This window comes from Coturnix japonica, chromosome 11 (genome assembly GCF_054131305.1).
Source record: "Coturnix japonica strain WE chromosome 11, WE-NBRP24, whole genome shotgun sequence".
Lineage (NCBI taxonomy): Eukaryota > Metazoa > Chordata > Aves > Galliformes > Phasianidae > Coturnix > Coturnix japonica.
Window position 1 is genome coordinate 18727494 of NC_140673.1, and position 15002 is coordinate 18742495.

The following is a 15002-nucleotide window of genomic DNA, read 5'->3' on the forward strand; positions in this document are numbered from 1 at the left end:
AGATAGAGATCTCAGCAGCAGAACAGCCGCTGCCCTTGTCACACCTCTGATACCTGCTGTGTCTGCAGCCACGACAGCCCTCCTTTGGGGCAGTGTTCTCATTTATAAGGTGTCTGCCTGAGCCACCTGTTGGACTTCAGGGCTAAAAGCTCCACTCTTCATGTTTGGTGGATCACTGGCCAACGTGTTGAAAAGTGATCACTGCTTTGTACAGGAGAAGCAGAATGAAACGGGTCTACAAAACCAACACTCTCTATTGTCATATGTTTGTTGGATTCTAAGAAGCACATTTAAATTCCAGTTCAGATGGATAACTGGTACTAAAGCTGCTCCCATATTAAATATTTTCACATTAGATGTCAAGAATTGTGCAAACTCCAGTTTTAGACAGTTATCCAAACGAGCAGCGTCACGGTATTGTTTTATTGAGTAACACAACTGCAGTTCATTTTGGCAATAAGAAGTTCACAGATATGCTTAACCAAGCACTTGATTTAACACATTTAGTTTGACAGAAACCAAGGGCTACAAAAGTGAAGTATAATAACCATTAAGAACGCATTAGAAGTGAGATGATTATTACAACCAAATTGCAAATGATGTAAATACTTGATTCTTCTACGGTCCTCACGCATTCAACATTTCTGATCTCAGCCATAGTTATGACAGAAGAGGACGGCTTTTAAATTTAGCTTGCTCTTATTAGCACAGAAAGGAGCATTCACAACTGTTTAAAAAGAGGTTATGAACTACATTCTTACTTCAGTTCTGAATTCAATACAGCCACATCAGTCTATCACTGCTTTGCTGCAGCTCTGGCATTTTGAGTTCTCAGAGGTGGAAGACGTGGAATTCTTCAGCTGTGTGGCAGTTATTAACAGATACTCCTTATGTCCCTTTGAGCTCGGTTGTATAAACCTCAGCAAGAAAGCAGCTCCCTCCTACCTCAATTCACAGCTCTGCTTTTGGAGCTAGGAAGGGCAGAATATGCAGATGCTTCCAGGGAGAAGGTCCAAAAGGTCCTGAAGGTATCTGCACATGCACATTTCTCTGTTTCCCCTTTCCCCCCCCCCCTCCCTTCTTCTCCCTCTCCTTTTCTTTCTTCCTTACTTTCTTTTTCCTTCCCCCTCCCACAAAGTTCACATAAACAGAAGCCAAAGTCTGAAAGAAATACCTATTGTTGATACCTCTCTGCAACCGGATGCTGTAACTCTTATTCTGGATGGGAAACATCAGCCTCATTTCTGACCTGATTCTATGGACTTCTGAGAGCTCTGTGATGTCATGGAAGCGCTCCTGACCTAAAGGGGACACATTGTTTGAACCAGAAATATCAGGTACTTAAACCAGTTTCTACATATTTTGGCATAATATATTGGGTTTTGGTTTTTTGTTTTAAATCCTTTCATTCCTGACAGACCACAGAACTAAATCCTTGGGAAACAGCCTCATCTCAGCACTGTTGAATAACATTTGGGCTGTACTCTCTTCAGAAGTATTTTATAAATACAAGAATTGGTCATTTAGACAGGAATTTACTACTGTAAAAACGTGCATTTCTGCTTTCCTGTGATGACTGCTAAGGTCTCACTTTCTCAACACTTTATCGGACCAGACAAACCACAGCTTCCTGTGACACAGTGCCCAGGTGTTATATTTGATGTGGAATACAACATTTACTCTCTTACTGATTCTGAATCCAGTTCGACACCTATAAAATTCCATTCACAGACTACAGAAAGCTGCCAACACACAGGAATTTTAGAGCACTGCAATGAGAGGAGATGATGCTTAAGATACATGACACAGACTTCACATTCTGGTATTGCAGATATTATTAACTGAGAGAAAAAGAATAGCAGGGTGCCAAGTTCAGCCACCTGAATGTTGGAAACAGGGCAACAGCAGCATTTGGAACTTATATTTTATTACACATAGAATCATACTATTTTATTTATTTATTTTTAATATAATCAGTTGGCATTTCACACCAGTCATATGACACTTTTTCACAGTCTTTATCATATGTACACGACAAAATGTTGGCTTCAGTAAAACCTATGGGAAGACACAGGTCGTCATCTTCAAGTACCATCAGTTTGGGCTGTGTGCAACACGAGTTGAAATGTTTCTAATCAAAGTTTGCTTCAATGTGCTACATTACAACAACATGCTCCTGAATATCTGAATGTTCAGAATTAGTCTGTAATTAGTCTTATTTCTTAACACAGGCTGGATTCTTGTAGGCTGGCTTTCTGTGGCCAAGAATACATCAGTGTAGTTTAAAAGCTAACTAGGAAACGCTGTTTCAATTTATAGGAATTCGAGATTATGGATGATTATTAGCTCTTGCACAGTCAAAATGTTGCCTCACATTTTCTCATGCCACATTACAGTGTTGCCCCCTACACAAAGCTCAGGTTTCCATATCCTGAGCCACCACACTTTTGCATGTGCCCATTTATGGCTCAAATCACCACATTTCCTCCTAAACAGGTAATTGACCTCCTTACAAGGAAGGCAGGAAGACGTAAAAACTTTTAATTCCAAAATGCTGCCCTTGATTCTCTTTCATGATTTAAAAATTATCATGATTTTAAAATGTATTTTGAAATGCTACAAAAGAACTAAGAACATGGTGGTGATGGATATAATTAAGTCTTTACAGTTTTAAAAAAGAAAAATATATATATATATTGGCAAACTAGCATAGCTGTTTGGATATAAAAGTGGTCTGATACAAACAACTCCATGATTATTAGATTTCACACACAAAAATAAAGCAAAAGATGCATACTGGAAGTTGTTACTGCCCAAGTGGTGCCTGCATCACTCTTACTATACTGTAGTACAGAATGACTGCTTACATCCACACAAACATAACTGCAGGGCAGTGGCAACATGTTCAGTTTTGTGACTGTGATTACTTTATTGCACGTGTCACATGAATCAGAGACTGTATAACTGCATATACACCCACTGAAACACCTCCCTGCTCTAGACACATCATGACTTTGAGACTCTGTAGTGAACATTTTGTACTATAAGCCTTTACATGAGACACATCCATCAGCTCCACTTACAAATTATCTGTGGCAAAAGTACAGTATTTCATAAATAAACTTTACCAAAATATTACAGAAAAAAAGCTTTGGGATACATTAAGTATAAATACGATATCAGCTGAGCTGCAAATTTAATTTAGATATATACAACAGTACGCTCACCAGTTCTTTTTGTATCCTCCCTGAGTCCTTTTCCTTACTTAGCAACATGGTACATTTTCAGATGTTTGCTCATTAACAGCAATGAAAGCTTTGGGGTTAGAAAGAAAGGTGGGAAGGAGCATGTCAAAGTGCACTCCATTTCACATCTCATGGATTTTAAGCTTACTGTACCTTTGCTTCTAAGAGCCCACTGGTCATCACATGCCCATGACCACTTACACAAGCACTGGCATGTCTCAATGAATCTGCTCCAAGATAGGCCATTAAAAGTTCAGTGCGTCGCATTAATAATTGCATAAGGTCTTCAGCCAAACTCTCCATAGTTGAGTATCGTACCTTTTCAAAGTCAAAGATGTCTTTGAGGAAGAAAAGCACTTGATCCTAGTGGGGGAAAAAAACAACAAAAAAGGAAAAACGTGTATTTACTTATGAGAAGAAAAAAGAAGAAGCATGCAATGTTACTTCTATAGCAATCCAATGTAATTCCATAGGATTTCTTTTTTAAACTAAGATAAGCGGTAATTAAGAAGAAGGTGCAAACCTTGAAGAAGCAGCATAAGTCATAAAGGGAATTTCTAGGACCCAAAAAACCCCATGCCAAAACAGGGCTGATATGTTCACATATAGCATAGAAATGAGCAAAAAATCCATCAGGTACCTGGGGGTGTAAGAATGGGAGACAAAAGTTACACAGTACATTTAATATAAGACCCTATTATATAAAATCACATGTTTAAAAAAGCCTAACAAACTGACTGCTGCAGAGTTGGGGCAACCTGAACTCCTTTAAATAACAGGTAACTCTACCAAGCAACTCTTGTTTTAGAAAAGTGGTGGTGTTGGTTTTGTTTGTTTGTTTGTTTTAAACTTCTCTGGTATTTTGTGTTATTAGGCGTAAGGCCAAAAAGTTCATGACCAGCCTACTCTGATTCTCCCATATGACAGATCAAATAAATTTATTCAGTTACTCCTGTTTGAGATCCTATGCTGTGTATGGCTGAATCTTGTAAAAAGAAAAAAAGCTGCATTTGAAGCTATCAAGAAATTCAAGCGCTTTCTTTCAATTCCATTCTAAAAGTCAACTTCTGCTACTGGAAGTTAGGAATGAAGTGCAGATCTAAATATCCTTTCCAGTTATCCCCTTCTTCACAATGTTAAAAGCTTTGCTAATATTAGGCTCTTCCTCTACAGACACTCAAATACAACAGTTTAATTGTTTCCTGATTTTCTTTTCCATCCTTTTTGTCCAGGCACGCAGTTTTGAATCACTGAAGTTGTGCTTCCTCAGCTGTGGTATGCAAAATCACTTCCAATGGCAATGGATGTTCAGCAGTAAAGCTCAATTCCAATTACAAAGTGGTTAGATATTAGAGATGGGGGCATTTGCCTTCAGGTCTCATAAAAGCCCCTAAAAGTGGAGCTGCTGGCACAGAGGAGTACTGCTTCACAATCTGCAGAGTTTTCTCCATGAAAGCCAGGATGATGAAGGGCACTGAGAGAGGCAGCAGCACAGATCCTGCAGTCCTTGAGGGCAGAGCTGCTCCAGGTAGGTAAAGAAATGGGACTGAGTTATAGTTAGCTGTGGAGATGGTGCAGAGACATTGGATTGAGAATGTCCCCAATTAGCGACCTCGGTCTGCAAAAATCTGAAGTACGTGTGTGGACCCAGAAATCAGAGATTCTACTGTCAGCTATGTTTCTGGCCTAAACTGCTTTGAGAATTTTTCAGGTAAGACTTTTTGCTAAAAAATTCATAGTAAGTCCTCACAAGAACTTCTTCAGGTGACAGTCTTGTTTAAACTAATATGTATACAGGAATAAGGCTTGATTTATAATTAATTTTTCCAAAGCTACAAGGCAGAACTACACATTCTTTGGAGTAACTTTGGTACATACAATTCGCAAAGCAACTAACCTTCATTTGCTGTCTTTTCTGCTTCAGTACAGACCAACAGCTTGAAGCCACAGCCTAAAAGGAAAGCAGAGTGTTGTATTTCTGTATGTTCTTCTAGTTGCAATCTTGGGATAACATGAAATTTTCAACTATAAAGAATCAGCTGATGCAAACAACTACTTTCATCAAGTGTTCATATTTGCTATTTTGAAATCATTCGTTGTTACACTTTCCGTATATTAGTTCAAATGTGATTTGATAATCACTGTTGGTTTGAGGTTTTTTTTTACAGTTGAACTGTTAGCAACATCTATTCAGTTTAACTGAGCATCAGTCCATTATATACCAGAGAGTGTGCTCAGACATCAGTAGCTATTTTAGATACTAAATAGCATGTGAACACATTGTAATGTCCTTTTTTACTTTTAGCAAAAACATTCCTGCAATAGCTTCAGATTCAGCGAAGTACTTTTGTCCAAATATGGGTCTGTATAATACAATATACCCATATCAGAACTCCTCTATTTTCCCCCTCGTAGCTTCTAACAGAATTCTATCCTCATCTGATTCTCCATTCATACTTGATGATAAATTTACTATTCTTGAAGTGCTGTAATTGCATACTTACAATATGTGTGTCTGTGTGATGGTATTGTATTCCTTTACCTGTAGCAGGAGCTGTTTGTGTCTTATTGCTGACCCTTTGGTTTATGTACCAGAATCTGGATCTAATATCTAAGATGGGGCTAACAGAAAATTCCCTTGTAAAATTTTACTTCCTTAGAACAAATGTATTTCTGCAGTCAAGGCTAAAGTATTTTCTCCAGCATATTCAATCATCCTATATATTTTTGGCAGAGATAATACAGTATTTTTTTCTGCTGAAGATACTTCAGGTGTATATTCAATATATATAATTGTTGTGGAAGCTGAATTAGTCTTTACACCGAAGGAGCACGTAGATTCTTTATTTCAAAATTAAATGCTTTTATCAAGATGATACCCATAGCCTTTATTATGGAGTTGATGGATTTATTCTTATTCTTGAGAATTCACACTAATAATATAAAGCACAGATCACCAGAAGAACTATTTCATGTCAGAATGCTCTCACCATTGTTATATTCACCATAGCATCTACTTATTGTAATGTACTGCAACAACACCATGACTATGAAAACAACAAATACTTACCGTTTCTTTAAAGGAGGAATTTAGCCAGCGGTTGTTTACTACATTCTGTATAGATATTGGTGGATTTTCTAAATCTTCAAATGAATCCATCAATATGAAGTCCAGAACAACATCATAAAAATTCAAGTTTTTTACCTATATTAAATCAGAACATGATCTAAGTAACTTAGTTTCTCTTTCAGCAGTGGAATTCAACATGCATCATATTCTAATTGTTTTAACATACAGATGTAAAGAGTAGCAGAAAAAAAGACGTAAATGTTTTCTGGTATTGAAGTACACTGGTGGATGCCATTTCTCTAAGTCAAGAATACCAGGCACAGCAGAGCTGACTTTCCCACAATTCTGAACTATACAGAATTATTTTTGGCTGTTACAGTTGGCACAATTAAGGGTAAAAACACTTCAAAAAGTCACACTCACTCCTCTAGCAGCAAGTTCCATTTCAGTATTATCCCAGTGATCCGTTTGTTCCAAGAAATATATCATTTCATCAAAGACATCTTCAAATTTCTTTGGATTCTGCAAAGTAAAAGCAATGAATGTCAAGCAAACCTAACACAAGAGATGGTTTATTTACATTATAAAATGAATTATGGTAGAAGTTACTTTAGCAGTGAAACATTAGTTGAAAAAAGGCTTTTACCTTTCGTGCTCTCACAATTAGGGCAGATAAAATTTTTCTTCCACTTTCAGCAAGAAATATTCTGTTTGCTGTTTCTGAAAGAATTATCTAGAAAAGGTTTTAGAAAATATAGACATATTCAGAGATTATAGCAAGTGAACCTTAATTAGTTCAATCAAATGTAATAAAGTTTTCTTCATTATAACCACTAGTAGAGCAGGCAAGTTCCCAAGAAGTCTTTGGTGTAAATATTCCAAATTTTGTTAATCGCAAGAGTGGGATGCCCCATTTTAGAATTACAGAAATGGAGAAATTATAGCAATAATTAAGAATATGCTTAATTACAGGATATATTATTAAAGCATGTGCATAAGTACTGCACTGATGGTGGCACTTCATAGTCACACGTCTTAGGCTTAAGAAGACAGATCACTTTGCTTTCTGCTTACCTGGAAAGCTTGTCGAATACAATGAAGCTTAGCAAGGAAGTCGCTGTCTCCGAGACATTCAAACATTTCAGTCCTACGAAAAATAAAGACATCAAATAGAGAAGCACAAGAAAATTCAACTAAAAAAATACCCAGTATGAGAATCTTGTATTCTGTGCAGAACATTTAACTTTATTGTTTTCTTTTCTTGCAAATTAATAATTAATTATTAATTAGACAAATCAATACATCAATACCTTAACACTCGTGAATAAATTTTGCCTTCTTCTGCTAAGTGCATTGCTTCTTCATACAGTGGACAATGGCAAAGGGAATCTAGACCATAGGTATTACGAGCTTCTCTGTGCTCTGTAAGCTGGGAGAAAAAAAAAGTAACATTCATTAAAGAATTTGCTGAAGTTTTTCTGATCCTTTAAGAAATCTACTCAAAACTACTTCTCATAGTGATTGAAGTGTGTACATGTAGTTACTCACATCTTAGAAATACTTAAAAACAAACAAACCCCCCAACTTTACGTTAAACTTCAACTAAAATTACTAAATAAAACTACGCTAAGAAGTTACTCATATCACTGAGCACCTACCAACAAGTACAAGCATGAGACTTGATAAGGACATTAATTGCTAGATATGCTTCCAGCATGCCTTCTCCACAGACACCAACCTATTTTCTACAGACAGTTTGGCTTTACCTGCTAGCAATGAGTCAATGAAACAAATGTAAAATATCAAACCTTTGGAATTCACAATAGCTTTTCAACTCAGTATTTCTTAACTGCTCTGGTCTAACAAACAGCCTCAGTGCTTTTGTTTGCCAACCACAAGTTGTTTCTTAATAAATAGAAAAAATTCTCAGCTGTGCAGTAGGATCTTTTTGACTACCAAAATAACCACCTACATGGAAGTACCAAAAATACACAGTGCTGGCCCTTTTAGGAATTCTTGCTTGCTCCCCATAATAAAAAGGTCAATTTACTGGTGAAGTCAGCTTTCCTTGCATTCTGAGAAATGATGCTTATCCTGTATTAAGAAGATCAATGAATTATTTCTCTGGGTATCTGCATCTCTAAAAAGATTTTTCTTTTACATATGAATCCTTCCCTCCCTTTCTCCATGTGTTTTATGAAGTTGTTAAAATATGTAGCTCCTCGCAGTTTTGCATGGAGAGCGTGCTGGACTGCAAGACATGTTCTGAGATAAAGCAATAATCCATATGAAATTGGATGGACTAAATGAACATGTGAGGAGTGACCAGGATGGGAATGATGAGTCCTGAGAAGATCAGAGCAGCAATAATAGCCACAATTCTGAAGTCAGATGGAAAACAGGAAGGCACATCTTGAATTTTTGTAATGAAGAAGGAAAGACAAGTCATTAATAAAAGCTACAGGAATATATATTGCTATTACTTGCTAACACCATTCCCTCTGGTATTCTCTGTTTTAGGAAATGATTAAAACTTCTGTTGGGAAACCAGAAAAAAGGCAACACTGTGTTTCAGTGACAGTTTTGCTTCCTGCACTGCTTTGTTTTTAACTGATTTGAAGTAAAGAAGACAACCTTCATCAAATAATTATGTGGGGAGCGGACAGGAAAGCACAGCTAAGGATTTTCTCACTAGTCTTAAAAATTTTCTAAGCTCTGGGCTAAACTGACATTTCCACAAACAAAGAAAAGTTTATTTCCTAACAGAAATACAAATTCAATTGTAATCAACATATGAAAGTAAGACATCATAAACACAAGTGTGCCAACAATGGAGAGGCTGCAATAAAACTCACTGTCAGGGAGACAGGAAAAGAAGAAAAATGGAAAAGAAGCCAGGAAAGAGGAGGTGGAGACCTTTTTCTGGCACACTCACTGTTGTACACTTGCCAAAGGAGGCAGCTATTTTGATCACACAGTAGGTGAGAGCACAAGAATACGAAAAGGATCCTAACTCTCATAAATGCAAGAGGATAACAGACGGTCCCAAATAAGGATGAAAACACCATTATTTATCACAGTAAGTAAACAGTATCAATAACTTAAGACAAATAATTATATTTACTGTCCCTCCTGCAGTGTTTTGGAGAGGCCTATGTGTGTTTGGGAACAGAAGTCTGGCTGGGTTTGGAGATGGCTTCTTTATGAGGATTTGAGCACCTGTAAACTGCAGGTGTCCAGATTGGCACAATTCTCTATGAGAAGTCATCAGGTACATGATCCTCAGAATCAGTCATAGCCACGATGAAATTTTAGCATACCCTACTGAACTGCAGCGTTCATCAAATGGGGATGTGATAATACACACATCCCCATTTGTCAGTTTAATCCTTGCCAACTGTTCCAGTTTTGTACATTTATTTTATTGAAAACTGTCCTCCTGTGTTTTGTCCTAATGTGATGCAGCACAATGCCTTGTTACCTCCTAAGCAGTGTACATATCAGTTTGCAGCAAAATATCTACCTGCGTCTTGTTTTAGGATTCTCCATGCCTTTGCTTGTATTCTTCCTGAGGGCAGTGAGCTACATCTGACTTGTGTCAGCACAGAAACATGGATATAGCTTCCAGTCTTTAAAACTAGAGCCTTGGAAAACACTAAGTACTACTGCTTTGGACAGGATGCAATGCAGAAAGAAAATGAGTAACTGTCAATACAGCCCGTGGCAAGATGTGAACAGAAAAAATTCTACTACTATACAGTTTCCCAGAAGGTGAAATTACTGATGATTCCAGTAGGCAAAAATGTATATGCACTTATTACAGTCTATGGAACATTTCTAAGACAGTTTGGGATGGCTGCTAAAACTGTAACTGCAATCATGGAGCACAGGATGAAAGGACAAATGTCCATTTGCTGAAAGAACATTGAAAGCTGAAAGAAACGCAGCCCCTTAAACTGCAACCTTCCTCTTCTTTCCATCTGCAAGAACAATACATGGGGATTTGATAAGCAAGATGAATCTATATGACACCATCATGTCTAGAATATCCATTATCTGGTATGTCAGTTCTAATCCAGTTACTTCTAAGTGATCGCTGTTCTCTATCTCCAGCTGACACACACTGAGAAGCAGTAGTTACCCCTTCTAATTGCAGCAGTTATTTTCAGTGTTAATTTTAAACATTTTTTCTTGCCCAGGATGAAAATCTTTTAAAATCCTTCAGTAAAATTTGACAAAGGAGATCAGAGAGCACGTTCTATCAGTAAAGGCTAGAACAGCTGAAAAGGAAGGAACATGGTCATAACTTTCTTTTGATAACAAAGAGCTGACGGAAGCTTATTTGTAGTGCATATATGATAGTAATATCTAGCACAGAATATGCCCAGAGACCAATTGCTTTCTCTGTAATTTGGAGAAGAGCACTATTCAGCTCATGAGAGACCATAAACTGAGATGTTCCTCATTCAGTGCTGTATACTAAATGCTTTCAAATACTCCAAGGGAGCTGTAGCACATAAGAGCTAACAGGCAATATTCTCTTATCCAAAGATTCTTTCATTATGTATACTTTGCAGTCTTATCCAAGAAGGTGAGGGGAAGTCAGATGAAGAATACAGCATACTAAAAGAATACCCATCAATTACCAATAATTTCTTACAAAAAGAAAAATAGATAAATAAAAAGACTTCAAAGAAAGCAAAGACTGCTTCATATATATTCATATTATCTAAGAAAATAGAAAAACAGATCTATTATAGCCTCCAATTGGTTATGCCTCTCAATCACAAAAATCTGAAATACTTTTAAAAGCAACTACTTTTAAGATGGACTTGTGAAAACATACTGCCAAGTAACCATGTTCCTTCTACCAACCTCCTCTCCCCCTCAAAAAACAAACAAACAAACAAAAAAAGCCACCAAAGACAGATAATAAGCAGACTGATTCCCATTTCATTACTGCAGCTATTAAGGAAGCTAGTTACAAGCAAGCAAAATAATGCTTGTTTGGCTTTTTTTTTTTCCTTTCTCCATAGAAGAAACAAGCTTCCCTTACAGTAATTTCGAGTAATTATTATTTTCACTGTTGAAATAGATCCATTAATCTTTCAAGAATCGGTCTTCCAGAGTCTTACCTCAGCTGTGGAAACAAAAGAGTCCGTCGACGCGATGCTTAATGTATCTCGAAGGCAAAAATCATCCGTGTTATCCTTTACAGTAATGTCTGTATTTTTATCTATAAAACAAATTAAAAAAGAAGAAAAGATAAATAGAATTTTCTGATAGCTTAATAGCTTTAAGTCTTAAGTCTATTTCATGTACATTTTCATGTAGTAGTTCTCTTGGAAGGCACAACAGCATATTACCATGAGAATATATGCTTCTATGACCTGCTAATATACAAGTATGAGTGCATTTCTTTCTGCTTTTAAAATGGACTTAAGAACATCATCTGCATAAACAGAGAAAAAAAGTTTTCCAGGGGTTGTGCTTTTTTCTTTGATAAACCTCTGAAGATCCTTCTACCTAAATATTCTACTTTGCTATATTGATCTAAATCCTTCATTGAGGTTTTAACTTGGCTGCACCATGTAACAAAGGCTCGATGTTTTAGTATCGGGAAGTACTATTAAAAAAAAAAAAAGGCTACTAATAAAAAAACAGGTTTCAGCTTCACTTGAGTTTTGTTTCGTTGTCCAGTTCTTATGCCATTTTCTGCTTGATGGTTTTCCAGCAGAGCCAGAGAAGTTTTTAATCTTCATTGTATCCCCTTTTTCCTCTTTTCCACTGTGACAACATATCCAGCAGTACTTCCTATTGCACTACAACTCTTGCCTCGAAAATAACTGATGTTCTATTCTTAAAATCACCTGCAATACAGTGTCTCTCAGTTTTCCTTTATTTTATTCCCAGATGTCAACTGCAGCACATATTGCTAGCATACATGGCTTTGTTTTCTGTACAGAAACACTTTCACTGAAGGATTAAATTCATGAGCCAGTAAGTCAGACTTTGGCTTGATGTGCCCCGCGCTGCATTCTCAATAGAGCACAGGCATTTATTTTGGGTTACTTTACCTTCAGACATTACACATGTGTTGCTAAAAGTCTGTTTTATTTCCAGCAGTCAACAGCAACCAGCTACCCAATATCATCCAGATCTGTTGCTATGGCAATACTTTATAAAAAATGCTATTACATCGCAAGTGGCCTCATGCCAACTTACTGGAATGGTTTACTCATCAACTGAAGTGCTACAATCCACATATCTTAACTATTATTTCAGTGGTTGTTAGGGTTGTTGGTTTTTTTTGCTTGGAATGACAGGTCAAAAAGTGTACATAACAATAAGTCTCTGTCTTTGAGACTATTCACCAAGGGGAAAAATTGGTAAAAGTTTGGCCACAGACTTCACTGGATGCTGCTGCACTACACTGAGTTAGGCAGACTCCAACTTCTAATCACAACTTCACAAACTTTCATTTTAATATCTTTGACTCTCAAATCCTTCTTAACCGTTTAGTCTCTCTTCTAATCTCTTACAGAGGAAAAGTACAGCAGCATCTGAATTGACTGAGAGTCAGTTGTGTGCTGGAATCTGAAGAGCTGGAACAGAAAACCAAACTGTGGTCTGTAAAGCGTTTGCCTGCTGTCTGGTAAGAGCAGACAGGTAAAATGATGTTTCCTCCTCATTTCTACCCATAACTTGCATTAGTATCCCTCTGATAACATTAAAAGCTTTTCTAATACCTCTTTTTCACATTAGCAGTTCCTGAAATTGCAATAATACTTTTAAACACAGGGCTGCACAGGGGTGTACAGCCCGGCCATGGATTTTCTACTGGGCCTCTCATTTTGGTTAAGATGTTCTCCATAATAAATCTGCAATTAAAACTAGAGTTTATACATCTCATAATTAGAAAAGCTCTCTAACACCTGGTTCAAGTGCAATCCAAAGAAATACTGTTTTCCTAACATTTCCAGCCTACAAGCAATATGCAACACTTACTTCATGAGAAGTAAACAGCTCTATTCATAAATAGCAACATAAATTATGAACTCTTACAAGTATGTATGTGCAATACTGTTAATGATGTTACTGATGGCTTTAATCAAGATGTTAAGATAAGGACCCAGGCTCTTATGTACACGAAGAGCAGCTGTCAAACAGTCTCATGTGTCAACCTAGTCTCAATCCCATGAAGTCTTTGCCACCCTCATAGGGAAGACCCAAGTCCCAGCTACAGTTAAATTGGTGGTTTCATACCAACTTTACAAAGTACAATGGACAGAAATGTAATGCACATCGTGTTAGAAGAATGGAAGAAAACACCCTGCTATGTCAGTGAAGGATTAGATTCCAGATCAAATGTGTTTTTTGACAGTGTAAGAGGATGTCCAAACACATATCTAACTCCAAGCTGATTCGTTACCCTAACCATAAGGATGCAGTAATGGGGAAACAGGATGAGTAAAAGGAAAAAAAGAAGAATTACTCTAAAATTTTTCCTCTAGTGATCATTTATAATTAACTTTTTAACTAAGGCTGTATAACTGACTGTAGTAACATTAGGCTGTTTGGGTTTTTTCATTTAAAATCAGAATATAAATAATTTACATTTGCTGAAGGAGTCATAATTCCAGTTTTCCTAATATGGGTCTGAAACTTTCACCTAGCCAAAATCTTTTTAAGTGTTTGCTGAATATGGATAATTTTCCCTCCTACACACATCCAAAAAATCCTTCTGTTGCCAAAATGCACAATATTTGCAGGCTCTGAAAAAACAGTTATTCTTAAAAGATTGCAAATAATACTGATACTTGGACAAGCCCATATAAATACACATTTAACCAAAACAAACAAACAGTCCTGGTCAGCTACTGATGGCTGCCACAGCCCTGATACTGTAAAATACCCTCAGCCTTGCAGGTGCTCACTGGACCCACACTGCACGGAAAACACACTGTTGTTAAAATGGTGGGGTGAAAACTCAGTTGCAGCTGGAGTACATACCATACAAGTACCAGGAGAGCATTCTTAGACACAAGAACATGAAAAAAGAGACAGCAGCACAATGAGAATCCTGGAATGAACAGCTGAAGGAGGAACCCACCCACCCGTGGCTGCATCTGCTGGTACAGTCATCCCAAGTTATAACATAGACTCGTATCTTAAAGAAAGGAATACTAGCGACTGTGTGAGCTTCAAATACACTTTACTTAATTGAGAAGCCAGGGAGTTATTTAGGGTTCATTTATATTTGTAAAGAGGATGAAGTGGAATTTCAGATGCGATACTGACAACAGTAATTGCCATAAAGACTCTAAGCCGTAGAGCTTTAAAATACCTAACTGCATCTCAAGATAGATTAAGGGGATTCCAGAATGCTAAGTATACAGAATATGGCTAAAACTTGTGAAATTAACCCCAGCTTTATAAGATTATGCAAATAAAGATAATGATAACAATAAATAATAATGTTTAAATATATATATTTTAAAAAATCAAACCAAAAAAGCCACTACCACAAAACAAATGAACAAGAATAAAAAACACATACACAAAAACCAAACACTTCATACCTATAGGGTGCTACTCTGAGATATTTCTTTGTTTGGTCTCTGGTAGTTTCCCAAGCTATGGCAGACCAAAAACTTAAATACCTCAACATTCCAAACAGCATTTGA

General features: G+C 36.9%; 1 protein-coding gene across 3 annotated transcripts in view; it reads right to left on the reverse strand.

The window, feature by feature from the left end:
* Positions 1 to 1907: 1907 nt before the first annotated feature.
* MIGA1 (mitoguardin 1) overlaps positions 1908 to 15002 on the reverse strand; it is a 32305-nt gene continuing 19210 nt past the window's right edge. For 2 of the 3 annotated variants that reach the window (XM_085511538.1, XM_015870001.3), the window contains 9 exons: positions 11451 to 11551; positions 7626 to 7744; positions 7390 to 7462; positions 6962 to 7048; positions 6739 to 6837; positions 6316 to 6450; positions 5143 to 5196; positions 3769 to 3885; positions 1908 to 3608 (listed from right to left, as the gene is read on the reverse strand). In XM_085511538.1, the coding sequence (XP_085367664.1) occupies positions 3390 to 3608; positions 3769 to 3885; positions 5143 to 5196; positions 6316 to 6450; positions 6739 to 6837; positions 6962 to 7048; positions 7390 to 7462; positions 7626 to 7744; positions 11451 to 11551 (1004 nt within the window). In that variant the 3' untranslated portion in view covers positions 1908 to 3389. The remainder of the gene's footprint in view (positions 3609 to 3768; positions 3886 to 5142; positions 5197 to 6315; positions 6451 to 6738; positions 6838 to 6961; positions 7049 to 7389; positions 7463 to 7625; positions 7745 to 11450; positions 11552 to 15002) is intronic. The other variant, XM_015870002.3, reaches the window with a different exon arrangement.